This window comes from Cololabis saira, chromosome 16, assembly GCF_033807715.1.
Source record: "Cololabis saira isolate AMF1-May2022 chromosome 16, fColSai1.1, whole genome shotgun sequence".
NCBI lineage: Eukaryota > Metazoa > Chordata > Actinopteri > Beloniformes > Belonidae > Cololabis > Cololabis saira.
The window spans coordinates 43,322,788-43,340,992 of record NC_084602.1 but is presented as its reverse complement, the minus strand read 5'-3'; the positions used below and the strand labels follow the sequence as shown (position 1 = coordinate 43,340,992).

Sequence of the window (18,205 nt, the reverse complement as noted above, 5' to 3'; positions counted from 1 at the left end):
AGGGAGCCACTGCGCATGCTCAGCAGGCTCATCCATATGCATTTCTGGGCGTGATAGGAGGCGGATTCAGCTACGCAACCTTCCAGCTGGACTGCGTGGAAGTCTGCGTGCACATGGTTTTATTGATCCGGATTTTTTTTTGCGCACGGCATTTTCGGCTTTTGAGAGTACGTGCACTTTTAGTATGAATCCTACGCACTCCATTTTAAATGAGGCCCCTGCTGGTTAAATAAAGGCGAATGACTGAATTAATATCAAATAAAGGGTTAGAATTGTTTTTTTTTCTCTTTATCGTATAATGTTCCCAAAGTGTAATGCAATTCATGTCATGTTTATTTTGAAGGATCAAATACTCAACATCCCATATTATCCATTTTAAATCAATATTTCAGGGGTAGCATCATTTGATGGTCCAGTAACATCCTATCAAATAATGCTCCCGTCACTTAATGCATTCAGGGCACAGCAAGCATCAAAAATTATCTCTGCTGGCTTGTATATATAAATATATATCTTCTTAGGGATTTTGAGGATGTTACTCATCATTAACAGCAGCGTGGACCGAAGGGATGCATGAAATTATGGGCAATCAAACTTTGAAAACCGACTATGCAGAACCACAACGTAGCAGATCTGGACGGGGTAGCATGGATCGACAGAACACTGGGAGGTGGTATCAGAATAAAGAAAGTAGGGTTGGTTCATCCCAGCAGAGTAAAACAGATTTTCTAAGAGGAACCTTTCCAGGAATCGGGAAAGTCGTGTTGTCTTCACTGCATAGTGCAGCGTTCCCAGACTCGCATGGTCATCCCCCCAATCGCACTTGCTAGGAGGCCCAGGGCAGCTCCGATGGCGGCGCCGTAGCCCGTGGTCAACGAGGTGATGAAGTCGTTGCACCTCTCTGCGTCACTCCGGGCTTGTTCCTCGTACCTCTGGTTCACCTCGGCCTCCGCCCGGTGGTACATTTCCTCCGAGTATTTCTCCCTGAGCTCCTGCAGCTCCCTCTGCCTCTCCTCCTCCATCTCCTTCAGGAGTCGCTCCTTCTCCTTCTCGATGGCGGCCTCCGCCCTCATGAACATGTCGTTGCTGTAGAAGCTTCCATCGTTGGCCGTCGTCATCCAGTCGATTTTGTCCAGCAGTTGGCTGGGTTGCTCGAGGTCTTTAACATCGTTGTTGAAGACGTGGTATCTGTTGGAGCAACTCTGAATGAAGGCCTTCAGGTCGGGATCCTTGGAGATGAAGCCTTCGATGGTTTCGTCCTCCTCCAGCTGGTCTCCGTGTGTGAACAGCACCATCGTGTATCTGGCTGCTTCCTCCCCAAACGTGGTCTGGATCATCCGGACGGTGTCTTTCTCCTCCTGGGTGAACCGGCCCAGCTTCAGGACCACCAGGAAGGCGTGAGGACCCGGAGCCGACAGGGAAATGCACCCGTTAATCTTGCTCTGCACTTCCTCCTGGCTGAGGTTTGTGTCGAAAAGCGACGGAGTGTCGATGACGGCCACCCGACTGCCATCCACCCACCCTTTGGCCTTGTGACAGTCGGTCGTCAGGGAGGTCGGAGACAGCTTCGACTCGAAGGCTTCCCAGCCCAGGATGGTGTTTCCTGCTGCGCTCTTCCCCACGCCGGTCTTCCCTACCAGAACAATCCTCCTCTCGTCTCCCATGAACCCTGTCGGACAGAAATACACTGTTCATAATACCGTATAGGGGTCTTCAACCGGGGCTCCACGACCCCTAGGGGGGCCAGGGAGGTACTGCAGGGGTCCTACAACTTCAAAAGAAATAAAGGCAATTTTAACCAAAATAATTTCAGAGTTAAAGTATAAATATATATATATATATATATATATATATATATATATATATATATATATATATATATATATATATATATATATATATACATACATACATATACATACATACAAGAAAAAAAAAGAAATTGAAAAAATGTTTAAGTTATTTTTGGGTGAAGAAAAAATCGACAGAAAGGAGAGAAAAAACTAATTTCGTGAAGAAAAAAGAAAGAAGAGAACAAAAAAACTTTAATTTCTTTGAAAAAAGACTAATTTCTTTTTTGTGATTGAGAAAACTCCATTAACAGGCCATAATAATCTACTTTTGACAATAACTATTTATTCTACAACTCTACATAAGTGATTCCCATGACGTGAGTCATGTGAATAATGTCAACTTTAGAGCGGAAAACAAGCTAGCTAGCTGTTTAAGAAAAGAAAATTCGTAGCTAAATTGACTTGGCTCTTTCATATTTAACTAGTTAGACCTGAAGGATAAATTAGTGATGATAACGAACCTAAAGCTGGAGATTGTAACGTTCCAGCTCGGCCTAACGTTACTCCTTCCACGTCTGACGAGGACAAAGTTTCATCAACCGTAAACACGTGTAGCTAATAACCCAGTCAGGAATTGGAGAATAAGGTGATTTAAGCAGAATAAAACACATTCAAAAGTTATTATTATAATAATCCAGTCAGGAATTGGTTAATTTGATTTGATTTGATTTTATTAGGATCCCCATTAGCTGATGTAGTTTACATCAACTACTCTTCAATCAATCAATCAATCAATCAATCAATTACTTTATTTGTCCCCAAGGGGGCGATTAGTTTCGCGAGATTAGATTTAGATTTTTCCTGGGGTCCGATCAATAAAACAATAAAATAATATGATTAAAAAATAAGAATACAGTTCAGAAATACACTAACAAATATCACAAAAAAAATTACATAGACAACATACAGTCTATAAATATTAATAAGGTTAATAAGGTGAAATAAGCAGAATAAAACACATTCAACAGTTATTTTAAGCCAGGCTTAAAATGTGACACGTTAAAAAAAAAAGGGAAAAAATCTGAATTCCAAGCGGATCCTGCTCGGTTTTTCTCTCCCCTGCCGTATAGCAATCGCTGTATTTCCACCATAGTTGTGCTGTTGATCTTCCATAAATCTGGTGATGGATATCCGGAGTCTCTTTGGTTTTAGCAGGTTCATTTTAATTCTACTGCAGACTTCAAAAAGGTCCCATTAAGATGTTCCTGCACATTTATTTATACCAACAAATACAAAAAGAAAAGAAATATGATGATGATCTGGTCTCTACAACCACCGACAGTCTAAAGCACTAAGACTCATGGAACTGGTGGCATTTCAATCTGCAAAAATAATGTTTAAAGGAAAAAATCATTCTCTACCGGATAAACATTCAGAAATTATTCATTGGGAGGGAAGGGGGTTATAATTTAAGGGGAAACCGAAAATTCAAATCTTTATTTGTGCGTACAACAAAAATAAGTTTTTGTGTATCAGTTTGTGGAATTAAACTGTGGAATGGTTTGAATTTGGAGTCAAAAGAATGTACAAACATAAAAAAAAGTAAGAAGAAATATAAAGAAATGGTTTATTTTAGGTATAAAAGTGAAGACTGTTTAAAGATCAGCAGCTGTTTCTGCTATTCTGTCATGTTGTTGATATACGTATTATATTTATATCATGGTTATATTATATTTATGATAGAGCTTACATTTGCTATTAAACAGGTTATTTTTGTAAAAATTATGGTAACACTTAACAATAAGGGTCCCTTAATTAACGTTAGTTAATGCATTATTAAGCATTAATTAACAGTTTAATAATAGTTAAATAACCATTATTGTGTATTACTTAACATTAATTAACATATTAGTTAATGCATTAATAAACAGTTAGTTAATGTATTATTAAGCATTAATTAACAGTTTAATAATAGTTAAATAACCATTATTATGTATTACTTAACATTAATTAGCATATTAGTTAATGCATTAATAAACAGTTAGTTAATGCATTATTAAGCATTAATTAACAGTGTAATAATAGTTAAATAACCATTATTATGTATTACTTAACATTAATTAGCATATTAGTTAATGCATTAATAAACAGTTAATTAATGCCTACTGCTCAGAGTTAATTAATACATTAGTAAGCATTAATAAACGTTACATGATGTAATTATTTATCCTTACGTATGCATTACTTAGTATTAAGTAATACATTAGTTGATACATAAGTAAAACGTTAATAACGTCCCTAGTAATCATTTACTAATGGTGTTTATTTGGAGTGAATATGCATTAAGTAACAGCTACCTAATACATCTACTAATCATTCACTAATGGTGTACATGTTTACTGGACTGGCATTATTAAACAACTATTTAGAGTCTTAAGTAATCATTTCCTAATGGTGCTGTGTATGTTATCAGGTAGCTTACCTAACCTTATGAACGGTAACCTGACATAAACCTTAATAAATGTATAGGAGTGGCTCATAACCATTACTTAACCATTAGTAAAGGCTTGCTGGGCCCTTATTGTAAAGTGTAACACATTTATCCCTTAGGTAACACACATTATTAATGCTTAACTGCCTCATAAGCATTACTTGACCATAGTTAACCATTAGTAAATGAAGCAATCACATATAAAGAAGTTTACACTTTTTATTTAAAACAAAATAAAACAGATAACAGATAACATTTGTTATATGTATACATCTTATACATATATATATACACATATATATATATATATATATATATATATATATATATATATATATATATATATTTATATATATATATATATATATATATATATATATATACATACACACACACACATCTGTGATAACAGATACGTAACAACAATTCGCACAGAGGAGATCTTTGAACAAACATTATTTAGTAACATAATACAATAACACAGTATGATAGGCTACCCTCTGTTTATCCTCCCTGGAAATGTCTGCTCCCTTTTGACATGATGAGCTATGAGTGGCACCAGTTCCCTCCTCCCCCTCTTCTCCACCAAGCGAAGCACCGGCTTCCCTGGATGTCTTCGCCCTGGCCGCCTCCGCGTGCTTTGCACCCCCAGCATCCCGAACACCCACTTCCTCTGCTTCCAGCCCCCAGCCACCCTGCCCCTTCCATACTGTGTTTTGGGGAAAATGACAGAACAAGAAACAAGATTATTAACCTTGTGTCAGATACATTTATAATGTTAGCAGGAATAAAGTTGACAAATCTGATTAGACAAAGTAGAATGCAAGATTTCCATGGAATGGATGATTACTATAGCCAAATGTAAGAGTTTCTATAGGAATGATTCTGTCCCATTCTGTTTTTCATCACTATAAGCATGAACATTATAAATGATGGGCTGCTGTTTCAACTTGGCTTCTGTCGATCGGCAATCCAATCGTTTCACTGCGATTGAGAAGACAATCAACAATGTTTTTTTTCTTGCCGATGTTATAAAACATACACACATGCTGCTACAGCTGTGTAGCACCCCACCCATTGTGCTCTGGCTCAGCTGATCGACGCTCAGACAGCAGTTAGATCTTGCAGTTTTAAACTCTTTTTATACACACAAAGTACAGCCAAATACCAGGCTAAAAAATACAGTATTAGGGCTGGGCGATATGGCAAAAAAAGTGATCACGATTTTTTTTTCCCATATTGAACGATCTCGATTTTTAATCACGATTTTTTAAATCAGAAGATCCCCCCTCCCTTCTGGAATAAAATAGAAAGAAACCAGAGATTAGTTTTTTTTCTATTAACAAATAAAGCAAATAGCATGTTTTAACAAGAGCCATATAGAAAATGGCACAACAAACAGGTAGTTTTAAGCAGTTTAAAAAGGTTTCAAGTAGTTTTAGCAGACAAAAAAAATGTTCATGATCATTTAAAATGTAAACCAACCAAAAAATGCAGTTGTTCACAGTTTTTCATTTATTTTGCCTTTTTTTTCACAATTGCATAGATAAAATTGCAATGACATTATTAACAACAAAACCAGTAAACTCATGAGTTGAGCCACTGTCAAGCAGCTGGCGATGCTGTTGCTTAAATTGACCAAAAGGTGGCTCTTTAACATCACAGTTTGTGTACTGTGCGTGACTCTGACGCTGGTTAGTAATTAAGGAGTTAAAACTCACTCGCCACTTACGGGACTCAGTAGCCAGCAGAAACAGCAGTAGGATTATTTATTACATTTATTAACTGTACACCGCTATTATGAGTGGTTATTTCTCACAGTATTAGCCTAAAGGGACTTAAGGCTGATTTATGGTCCAGCGTTGCACCAACGCAGAGCCTACGGCGTAGGGTACACGGGGGTACGCACCGTACGGCGCGCGTCGCAACGCGGTTAGGCTTTCTTTTTAATACGAACTGATTAAACTGATTAAATTCTGTAGTGGATAGGCTGAGTAATAAGGACGTACCGTTTTTATGGTGACAAAAAAAATCATCATGCTGAGCTCTGCTTGTTGCCTCCGACACATTCACTCCGCTGAGCGCGCACACACACACGCACACACATGCACGCACACACACACCCATGTCGGGGCCGCGGAGTTTCTCCCGGTGATCAGTAATTTGTGTACAAGCAGAGCGAATCACAACTTTAATGAGTGCGGTTCAGTTTGACATTATTGTCAGTCTATGAGAAAAACATTTAATTTTATTAAAATCGAAAAAATAATATATATAGGCTAAAAAAATAAGCGTCATTAAAGTAGCCGGCTGGACCTAATCGAGTAGTCGGCTATATGGCCGGCAGCCGGCGCTTGTGGAAAGCCCTGCTTTAAGGAACGGACCAGAATTGTGCATGGAATGATGAATAAACGTAAAACACAGAGCTACGTACGTCTCCCGTCTGGATCCTTACCGACTGCCGCGGCATGTCATGCGCATGATCAATTAATGCAGACAGCGCGGTGCCAGGAAAGCGGGTTGTGATTGGTTGTCGTGCACTTTGCTGCAGCATGTTTTGCACGTGATCGAGAAAGTAGACCCACAGCTGATCACCGTGATCGAACTTAATTTGATCGCGATCACAAATCGAGATCGTATAATCGCCCAGCCCTAGTATAGATCTCCACATTAGGATGGTGGACCAGAGCATGTGAGGGAAACAGAGCAGGTGAGAATTTTCTTGCTCCTTGCTCACAGACCTGTCCAAAAAAGCAGCGTTGTACACTTAAACCCAAACCTGGCATCGTCAGATTCCAGTATGAGTTCTGTTTCGGGTCTCTTCCCTCCCACAGTTTGAATAATAATTTAATCAATTACATACTTTTCGATAACAAACAGATCCAGCTAGAAAACAAGCTGGTTGTAGGTCAGGTATGGGTGGCCCTGGAGCTAAATTGGAGCGGGATGGAGCAGGAGCGCTGGTACAACTTTTAAAATAAAAATCTGCACCCTGCTCCCTGCTGGAGGCCGCATATTTGCACTTCGCCACCAACTTTTACTGTTGCGCTTGTATTTGGTGCCTTTTGCATCTTCAATTGGTAAATGTCTTTGACATAACATTTAAACTCTTCTTTCTAAACATATTTCTGATAATTGCACATGATTTTGTAATGTTTTACCTCATAATTCTGATCAAAATTTACATATTGAATCTTTGAATATACTAATTAATTTTTCCACATTGGAGATGTGGTTATAACTAGTCTCGTTTCGAAACTCTAATATTTCAAAATGATTGTCTGGGGAAGTTCCACCTCAATTTTGTAAAAATAAGCGGGTGTCTGGGTGGAAACCTTTTGTGAGTTTAAAAAAAAACAGTGTTGCAAAACCAACCAACAGTCTTTTAGGGTGGGCCTTTCGTTGCTAACATTGCTGACGTTTCTGGTAAGGTGTGTGCAAAGCAGAGCTAACCAATCATTGGTTGAGGATGAAAGACTAACACAGATTTTCATTTAATTTCATTTACTTGTTCTGCCCATGGAAACATTCAAATTGTACCAAAGGAAATAGCAAACAGTTGCATCTTTATCCATGTTCAGAAAGGAGCAGGAAAAAGAAAACTCTTATTTAACCTGCCTATTTTACCTATTTTACCTTATCAAGGAAGCTGGTTGCAACCAGCGGTAGCACTATTACAAAATCCTGCACTAACTTCCCCAGACATTCAAGTCTTGTCCAGTCTCGACCTGAACGTTGGGCATCACAAGACTAAGGGCCAAATCCACAAAAGATTGCGCGGCTTTTGCGGCCGCTAAACCGGTGCAAATGAGACAAAAAGAGAGCGTCTAATTCACAAAGCACCCGCAAAGGGCGAATTGCTCCACAAACTGCGCTGCCAAGCAAATAGTGGCATTGTGCGCCGGTGCCATTTGCATGCATGCAAATTAGGTAATATTCATAAATTGGCCGCAAAATCGCCCCCTTTCTATGCAAATAAGCCTCATTGCAAAAAGCGCCTAATTCAGAAAGGCCAGCGCTATTTACCACACGCAAAAATAGTGGAGCAAATACCGTCTTTCAAGCGTGTATTAACTGCGCGCAAAATCACTCTTCACTCCCCCTGCAGCTCTTTTTCTCTCTCTCTTCAATGTGATTCAAGCCTGTGTGATACTGAATGATATTAAGGGTGAAATCTACATTCAGACATGACTGTAGACAGTCAGATCAAGTGGGGTTGTGGACTTATCGGATTTAAAAATAAAAGTAACAGGACGGAGTTCAGGATTCATCCATACATAATTGGGGCTGCTTTATTACAAACAATTCCACCATATAAACATATAAATCTAGAATGTGTGTGTTTAACAGCTGACCTGTAGGTGTGTGTAGCAAAACACAGAACATGAATTACCGTCAGATCCTGATCTGGGACCTCATCTATAAAGCTTACTTGCGCACAAAAGGGGCCTGAAAGATGCGGCGACGCGCACTGTACGGTGCGCGTTGCTCTGCGTCGATTTAACGCGGAACCATAAATCAGCCTTGAACAGCACTGAGGGAGGAGGGAGGAGGGGGAGCGGGGCTCTTCGCACGTAAATCCACAAAGATCAGATTGCGCCCGCAAATAGCGCTGTGAATTGCGCTGCATTTGCGCCCGCAATTTGCCCCGCTTTAAGGTCCTATTCACAAAAGATTTTGCTCTAATGATATACCGGCGCAAACACGCCCATAAATCTCTGCACCTGAGTGCAATTTGCCCTTTTCTGAGTAGGTGAGCGGAGCTGTTTCCAGTGTTCTCCGTAATTCAGCACACAGATTGGTCCCTAATGAAAACTTCAGAGAGCACAACAGCCTCAACTTTCACGTATTTGCACTTCTCTAGTATTTCGCATGTAGCTAGATAGATAGATAGAACTTTATTCATCCCCAAAGGGAAATTCAATCGTCCAGCAGCTCATCAAAACATAAACATAAAAATCAACCACACTTCCATTCAGACAATAAAAGCACATTCATAATATTAAAATAAACATATAAGGTTTAAAAAAAAGAGTGCACTGGCCACCATCGTGTGGTAGAACATAGCCATCATCACACACACATAAAGACCTCAGTGTCTGTATGACATAAGCTAATGAAATGTCAAATGTTAAGAGGCTGTGCGCATTTACGCACAAGGCACAGCACCAGTAACTTCATTAACACCGGATCGGGATCAGATCAGGATCTAATGGTAATTCATGTTCTTTTTGTTTTGCTACACACACCTACAGGTCAGCTGTTAAACACACACATTCTAGATGTATATGTTTATATGGTGGAATTGTAATAAAGCAGCCCCTATGTATGGATGAATCCTGAACTCCGTCCTGTTACTTTTATTTTTAAATCCGATAAGTCCACAACCCCACTTGATCTGACTGTCTACAGTCATGTCTGACTGTAGATTTCACCCTTAATATCATTCAGTATCACACAGGCTTGAATGACATTGGAGAGAGAGAGAGAAACAGAGACAGACGGGGAGTGAGGAGTTTGCGCGCAGTTTAATACACGCTTCTGAAACACGGTATTTGCTCCACTATTTTTGCGTGTGGCAAATAGCTCTGGCCTTTCTGAATTAGGCGCTTTTTGCAATGAGGCTTATTTGCATAGAAAGGGGGCGATTTTGCGCCAAATGTATGAATATTACCTAATTTGCATGCATGCAAATGGCACAGGCGCACCATGACACTATTTGCTTGGCAGCGCAGTTTGTGGAGCAATTCGCTCCACAAACTGCTTTAATTAGACGCTCTCTTTTTGTCTCTTTTTGTCTCATTTGCACCGGTTTAGCGGCCGCAAAAGCCGCGCAATCCTTTTGTTAGGATTTAGCCTATCACATATCACAACAGATATCAGACTTATAATAAAAATAGCGCTGATCGTGTCCCTCTGTGTTTGAAGCGTCAGTCAGGACTCTGCTGGTGCTGCTGCACCTGCGGTGACACGCCGGGAACCTCCTCCACTGCTTTAGGACAGAACAAATGAGGGGCTTCCTAGAGCGTTTAGGGGCTCCACGGAGCCCCTCATTTCTTCCCTAAAGGGACAAAAACATGATTTTGAAAAGACGGGGGGACATGCCCCCCCCTGTTGCGCCGGGGCACTCACGGCGTTCCGCGCAGCAACGGCGTGCTGCTACTCACTCGCTTTATTTTATATTATTTATTTTTCTACTTTTACTGTGACCACCAAATAATGTCGTTTTCCTGTCCTCCACCTCATCCACAACATCTCGATCTCAGATCTCAGTGAAATTCAGTGGCACTGTGGCTCGACTTTATTTTTTATTTCTGCAGTTTTCATTATGGACCAATCTGTGTGCTGAAATATGGAGAACACTGGAAACAGCTCCGCTCACTCAGACAAGTGCAAATTGCACTCAGCCGCAAAACTTTATGGGCGTGTTTGCTCCGGTATATCATTAGAGCAAAATCTTTTGTGAATAGGACCTTAAAGCGGGGCAAATTGCGGGCGCTAAAGCAGCGCAATTCACAGCGCTATTTGCGGGCGCAATCTGTTCTTTGTGGATTTACCCCTAAGTCATAATTAGCAGCCCAACAATTTGTAGCAGTTAATATAAAAAGTTACCTTTCTTTCATGTCTGAAGTGACTCATCTATCACCACGAAATGCTCCTTCCCCCAATTCTCTGTCCTTCTCTATGATGCAGCCTCTCCATCGCTGTCACGCAGACCTCCCGTTGCTTTGCCATTCTTGAAAGGGTTCTTGAGGATGCAGCAATGTTGTCCATCATGAAATCAAGCTGGCGAATAATAATAATAATAATAATAATAATAATAATAATAATAATAATAATAATAATAATAATAATAATAATAATAATAATAATAATAATAATAATAATAATAATACTGACCAAAAAAGTTATCCCACAATGTTAGCCAAGTTACCTACCATTCAAATCGGTCCACAGATCCACCATCTTTTTCTTCAGCTTCATTTTGTGATGGCACCGGTTGCCCTTGACTTTCCATCTCAGTATTTTTTTTCTTTTGGAGCCATTCAATTAGTTTGAGGTGTTTGTGTTTTTTTTTTTGCCTTCTGTCAGCTCACTCAACTTGTTTGCTAACTTTAACCCACTAAAATGAAACCCACTAAAGTGCTCCTAAAATGAAACGTGCAGCTTGTAAATGGCTATCCTGTTAAAATTACTGTCCGTCCTGCCAGAAAATTCTGCTCCTCCTTCAAGGCAGTTCCACCCAGGTTACATCCGCGATAACTCCTGAGTTCTGGTGCGCGCTAATGCTGTGTTCATGACACCTCAGAACTCTGGGTTTCCCCATTGAAAACTCCCATTTCTGTCTTCAAAGCGTTCCAGACATTGACATTAGACATTGTTGTGTGATGTCAGAAAACTGATTCTCCAAGAAGACTCTGAATTTCCCGATTAGGAGCACCAATATTAGGCCTTAGTTAAAACCTTAGTTCCAGAATTGGCCTGAACGCCGCAAGCCGCACTTTTTTCTTTGCGCGCACTGACCGCGGCCCCGTCTACAGAAGCGTCTCAGGATGGATGAGCTCGGAGTCTCACCTCGCAGGACCAGGATAACCACACAGAAGGAAAAAGCGGAAAAGGGAAATTCATCTGGAAAACATCGGTAAGATTAATCTAACTACGTTAAACTGTTAGACTCTTAATGTTAACTTTATGACACTTTTTTGAAAAGTTCACAATTCGAGTTGTCATAACAAATACATCATTCTGACAAAATGTAAACTTTTCAAAAAGATGCTGCATATTTGACTCAGTAACACTTGAATAATGGAGAAGAAGAAGTTTACGTCGGTAATTTGAAAGACTGACTTCTCAGTCATGTAACTGAAAGGGTGTGTGTAGAAGCTAATACACCTTGTGGAGGCTGACACTATTTAAAAGGAAGACCCCAACTAAACACGGAGCGGGATGGATGAGACGTCACTGAAACTTGATGTGATGAAGCTCTGCTGCCCCTGCTAGTTTTGGGGGGGTCACCAGACATAAAACCTGTTTTCTCTGTATTTTGAAGGTAGAGGCTTAGATTTATTAGGAATTCGTCTGAAAAAAATTATAATAGGTAAGAATTACAGTACATAAAAAATATGTGGTTATAATGGGAGTCAATGGGGCAAATTTGGACATGAAGGTAAAGAGTGTAAGTTTTTTTAAATGAACTCTCATTGTTCCAAAAATAATAATGCATCAAAATAAATGTTATCAATTATTGACATAGTCAATGCTGTAATATATTTCACTTTGAACCTAATTTTTGAAAATATTGCATATTTTGTGATTTTTCTATTGAAAAAATCAGGAGTTGTAAAAATAATTTTTAAAGATTATAATTAACTTTATATCTATGGCTAGGTCTGAAGTTGTTGAAAAGATTTTATGTGGTGAAAGTGAAAATAAATATGTATTAGGCCTACATTTTTATTGCACTTTTATGAGATGGTCAATGAGGCAAATTTGGACTATGGGTAAAAAGTGTATATTAATTTTAAGGGATGCTCGAGGGTTAAAGAATGATGGGTGTGTACGCTGTGGGTGCGAAAGTTGTGTCATAGCTGTGTTTGTTGTTGTAGGTGTTTGTATACAATAAGCAATCAAACTGATGTAATCAACTATCAATCCTTGCATCCATAGCTTTGACATGTCTCAAGGAGGCTCAACAGTCCAGAAGAGAAGACAGTGATGATGAAGCGATGAGGGGATCTGAGATGCAGCATGACAGTGAAGACGACAGTGAGGATGACTCTGAATCCAGCTCTGAATCCAGCTCTGACAGGATAAGGAGAAAAAGGCGAAGAAAAGCAAACATCGCTCTCGCCTGCGGGGTATGTGAAACGTATTTCTTGGCTGGCTTGAGCTGTATGTGTCTGTTGTCCCTACAAGTAGATCAATCTCTCATGACAAGCTGACAGGGCTTGAAATTAACTTTTTGACTTACTAGCCAAGTGGCTAGTAGATGAAAAAATTTATTAGCCAACCAGATTTTTTACTAGCCAAAACCAAAACGTTGCTTTACTTTTGTATTTGGACATCACTTGTATATAGCAGTCATCGTAGTACCATATTACATCAATCCTGTTTTTCTATACGCTACAATTATCATTCAGTAGTGTACTACTATACTATTGGTGGAAAATGAGATTGCATGATGTGTTCTTGTATAATTTAATTTCAGTAGTTGCCTACTTAATTGTAAATCTAACATTTATGGAGGAATATATAGCATTACACCTTCAAAGTAACACTTTGATCCTGTCCTGTCTGTATATTCTATAATGCAGCAGGTGTATTGTATAAATAATGTGTTTATTCTGGGCTGGATAAAAATGTCCAAATGAGAACGAACAAGTGAATTTAAAAACAAGCAGCCTTTTTATTATTAGCTCGAAAGTGTCTTATAAAGACTGCAACAACCAACCTAGCCTGTCTTAAGACAACCACAAGACAACAGCTAAACCATTTAAGGAACTATACAGTGTGCCCCCTGCTGGTCAAACTGAGACATTGCATTGGTCCATTTTCTCCAGTTGTTCTTCAGAGTGTTTACTATTCATTCTTCAGAGTCAGACTCAGACGGTTCACCCGGAGTTGACATCAAGAATAAAAAATAAAAAGGTGCAATGGTGCGCACAGTATTGGGAATCTCAATTTGATTTATAAATGGCACAACAGTTGGGAATCTCGATTTTTCTAACTAGCCAAATGGCAAGAAAATCTGTCTCGCCACTTGAGGAATTTGGGTCGCAAATGGCAAGTGGCGAGTGCTAAATTCAAGCCCTGCACGCTGATAGAGGGATGTACCAGAAGGACCAGTACGGTCCAAATGAATGTTCATTTCCAAAAATGATTCACCCCAAATGTGTCCATTTTTATTTAGCATTTTCCCCTCTTTTTCTCCCAATTTAGCCTTGATAATTCCCTGTGTGTGTCATGGTGTTTCCATGTACCTTGGTGAAGTTGTGCCAGAAAATCCTTCTACACTGTGTTGAGGTGTCACATATGGGATTAGTGTGTCTCGCGGCACATTGAACATTAACAGTAAAATACAATGATTTGTTTTTTTCTTCTCATCAATCTCATGATTCAAATGATACATTCCTTCTTGTTCTTGTGTGTTTATATTAGTTGGAGGACCAGGTGATGTGGTGAAGCGGTACAAGGAAGTCCTTGCCATTTTCCAGACGATGAAGAATATGGCCAAATCCTTCGAGAAGTATGGAGTAGACAGACTTACTATTGTGAGGACTGCAGCGATTGCCGAGCTCGCAATAGCTGCTCCAGAAGAATATGATCAGGTGGAGAAGGGGGAGACGGTGGCAGACTTTGCTAAAAGATGCAAAGAGGTTATAAAGGCCACTGAAGTCATTTCTGCTACAATACATAAAATGAAGGATGATAAAATTATGCCAGCCTATCATGCTGTGTTATTGTATTATGTTACTAAATAATGTTTGTTCAAAGATCTCCTCTGTGCGAATTGTTGTTACGTATCTGTTATCACAGATGTGTGTGTATATATATATATATATATATATATATATATATATATATATATATATACAGTATATATATATATATATATATATATATATATATATATATATATACAGTATATATATATATATATATATATATATATATATATACAGTATATATATATATATATATATATATATATATATATATATATATATATATATATATATATACAGTATATATATATATATATATATATATATATATATATATATATATATATATATATATATATACAGTATATATATATATATATATATATATATATATATATATATATATATATATATATATATATATATATATATATATATATATATGTATAAGATGTATACATATAACAAATGTTATCTGTTATCTGTTTTATTTTGTTTTAAATAAAAAGTGTAAACTTCTTTATATGTGATTGCTTCATTTACTAATGGTTAACTATGGTTAAGTAATGCTTATGAGGCAGTTAAGCATTAATAATGTGTTACTTAAGGGATAAATGTGTTACACTTTACAATAAGGGTCCAGAATAGTATTTACTAATGGTTAAGTAATGGTTAAGTAATGCTTATGAGGCAGTTAAGCATTAATAATGTGTTACCTAAGGGATAAATGTGTTACACTTTACAATAAGGGTCCATCAAGCCTTTACTAATGGTTAATTATGGTTAAGTAATGCTTATGAGGCAGTTAAGCATTAATAATGTGTTACCTAAGGGATAAATGTGTTACACTTTACAATAAGGGTCCAGCAAGCCTTTACTAATGGTTAAGTAATGGTTATGAGCCACTCCTATACATTTATTAAGGTTTATGTCAGGTAACCGTTCATAAGGTCAGGTAAGCTACCTGATAACATACACAGCACCATTAGGAAATGATTACTTAAGACTCTAAATAGTTGTTTAATAATGCCCATCCAGTAAACATGTACACCATTAGCGAATGATTAGTAGATGTATTAGGTAGCTGTTACTTAATGCATATTCACTCCAAATAAACACCATTAGTAAATGATTACTAGGGACGTTATTAACGTTTTACTATGTATTAACTAATGTATTACTTAATACTAAGTAATGCATACATAAGGATAAATAATTACATCATGTAACGTTTATTAATGCTTACTAATGTATTAATTAACTCTGAGCAGTAGGCATTAACTAACTGTTTATTAATGCATGAACTAATATGCTAATTAATGTTAAGTAATACATAATCATGGTTATTTAACTATTATTACACTGTTAATTGATGCTTAATAATGCATTAATTAACTGTTTATTAATGCATTAACTAATATGCTAATTAATGTTAAGTAATACATAATCATGGTTATTTAACTATTATTACACTGTTAATTAATGCTTAATAATGCATTAACTAACTGTTTATTAATGCATTAACTAATATGCTAATTAATGTTAAGTAATACATAATAAAGGTTATTTAACTATTATTAAACTGTTAATTAATGCTTAATAATGCATTAATTAACTGTTTATTAATGCATTAACTAATATGCTAATTAATGTTAAGTAATACATAATCATGGTTATTTAACTATTATTACACTGTTAATTAATGCTTAATAATGCATTAACTAACTGTTTATTAATGCATTAACTAATATGTTAATTAATGTTAAGTAATACATAATAATGGTTATTTAACTATTATTAAACTGTTAATTCATGCTTAATAATGCATTAACTAACGTTAATTAAGGTACCCTTATTGTAAAGTGTTACCAAAATTATATATACAGATGAGTGTATAGTATAAAAATGTTTAGTTGTGGAAAGGGGGTGGGACTAAATACGTTTATATTTCCTCCCACTTCTTTTCCAACATGTAACTCGAAATATGTGTTTTGATGATGTTTTTTTTCTTCATGTGGTGGAATGAACCTGGATTTGTTTCGTATCTTTTTTCTTGTTTTTTATACATGTTCGAAATAAACAAAATTGAACGAACAAACGAACAAACGAACGAACAAACGAACAAACGAACAAACGAATGAACAAGCTTCTGGCACAACTAACCCAACTGATCCCCACAACTAAACTCAGCTGATCCCCACAACTAACCTCAGCTGATCCCCACAAATAACCTCAGCTGATCCCCACAAATAACCCGGCTTATCCCCACAACTAACCTCAGCTGATCCCCACAACTTAACTCAGCTGATCCCCACAACTAACCTCAGCTGATCCCCACAACTAACCTCAGCTGATCCTCACAACTAACCTCAGCTGATCCTCACAACTAACCTCAGCTGATCCCCACAACTAACCTCAGCTGATCCTCACAACTAACCTCAGCTGATCCCCACAACTAACCTCAGCTGATCCTCACAACTAACCTCAGCTGATCCTCACAACTAACCTCAGCTGATCCCCACAACTAACCTCAGCTGATCCCCACAACTAACCTCAGCTGATCCCCACAACTAACCTCAGCTGATCCCCACAACTAACCTCAGCTGATCCCCACAACTAACCCAGCTGATCCTCACAACTAACCTCAGCTGATCCCCACAACTAACCTCAGCTGATCATCACAACTAACCTCAGCTGATCTTCACAACTAACTCAGCTGATCCTCACAACTAACCTCAGCTCATTGTATTTGTTAAAACCAAAAGTCTATATCATTAGATGATCATCGTATTAAAACAAGGCGTCTAAAGTTTTGCACAAGACTGTAAACTGCTTTTCTCCTTAAAGGGGACCTATTGTGAAAACCAGGTTTTTTCTTGCTTTAACATATATAAAGTGGTCTCCCCTCAGCCTGCCAACTCAGAGAAGGAGGAAAGCAACCAGATTCTGCAGGGTCTGTACAGCCGCCCGGATGAGCCGTCCAGTGTCATGTGACTTCTACATTTTTCGTTATGTAACCAAATTGCAAACCACGCCTCGGTCTCCTCCGCTGCTGAAACCACGCCCACAACTAACTCCGCCGGCTGGAGTGTCCGCCATTGTTTCGTAGCGGTGAATCGTGTGGCTGTTTGAACAACAAGGGACAGTAAAAATGAGGTTTTGCATCGAGACTTACCCTCATAAAAGGATCAGTACCAACAGTACGGACCCGGCAACTGCACACGAGTCAGCGGTAAGTGACGTTATTTTTTTACGTTATTTATATTTGTTTGTATGATCTTTGCATGGGCTAAGTATTTAGATTAGCTCTGGTTTTACCTAACGGGTAGGTTTTACCTAACCGGAGCTCCGGTGTCACCCGTTCTATTAGTAATACATTTTTCTTCTGTTTATGGTTTCAGATCTTCCAAGCACCTGAAGCTTCAACGACACCTTCAGAAGACGCACGGTCCTTGAGCCAGCAACATCGGCGTCGC

General features: G+C 38.2%; 2 protein-coding genes across 2 annotated transcripts in view; both read right to left on the bottom strand.

Moving 5' to 3' along the window:
- Positions 1–18,205, bottom strand: part of LOC133462228 (GTPase IMAP family member 9-like) — a 206,793-nt gene that overhangs the window by 16,356 nt on the left and 172,232 nt on the right. The window lies entirely within an intron of this gene.
- The window catches only part of LOC133462759 (GTPase IMAP family member 7-like), a 189,306-nt gene continuing 171,856 nt past the window's right edge, over positions 756–18,205 (bottom strand). The window contains exon 3 of the mRNA XM_061744186.1: positions 756–1,669. Coding sequence (XP_061600170.1) covers positions 771–1,669 — 899 coding nt within the window. The 3' untranslated portion in view covers positions 756–770. The remainder of the gene's footprint in view (positions 1,670–18,205) is intronic.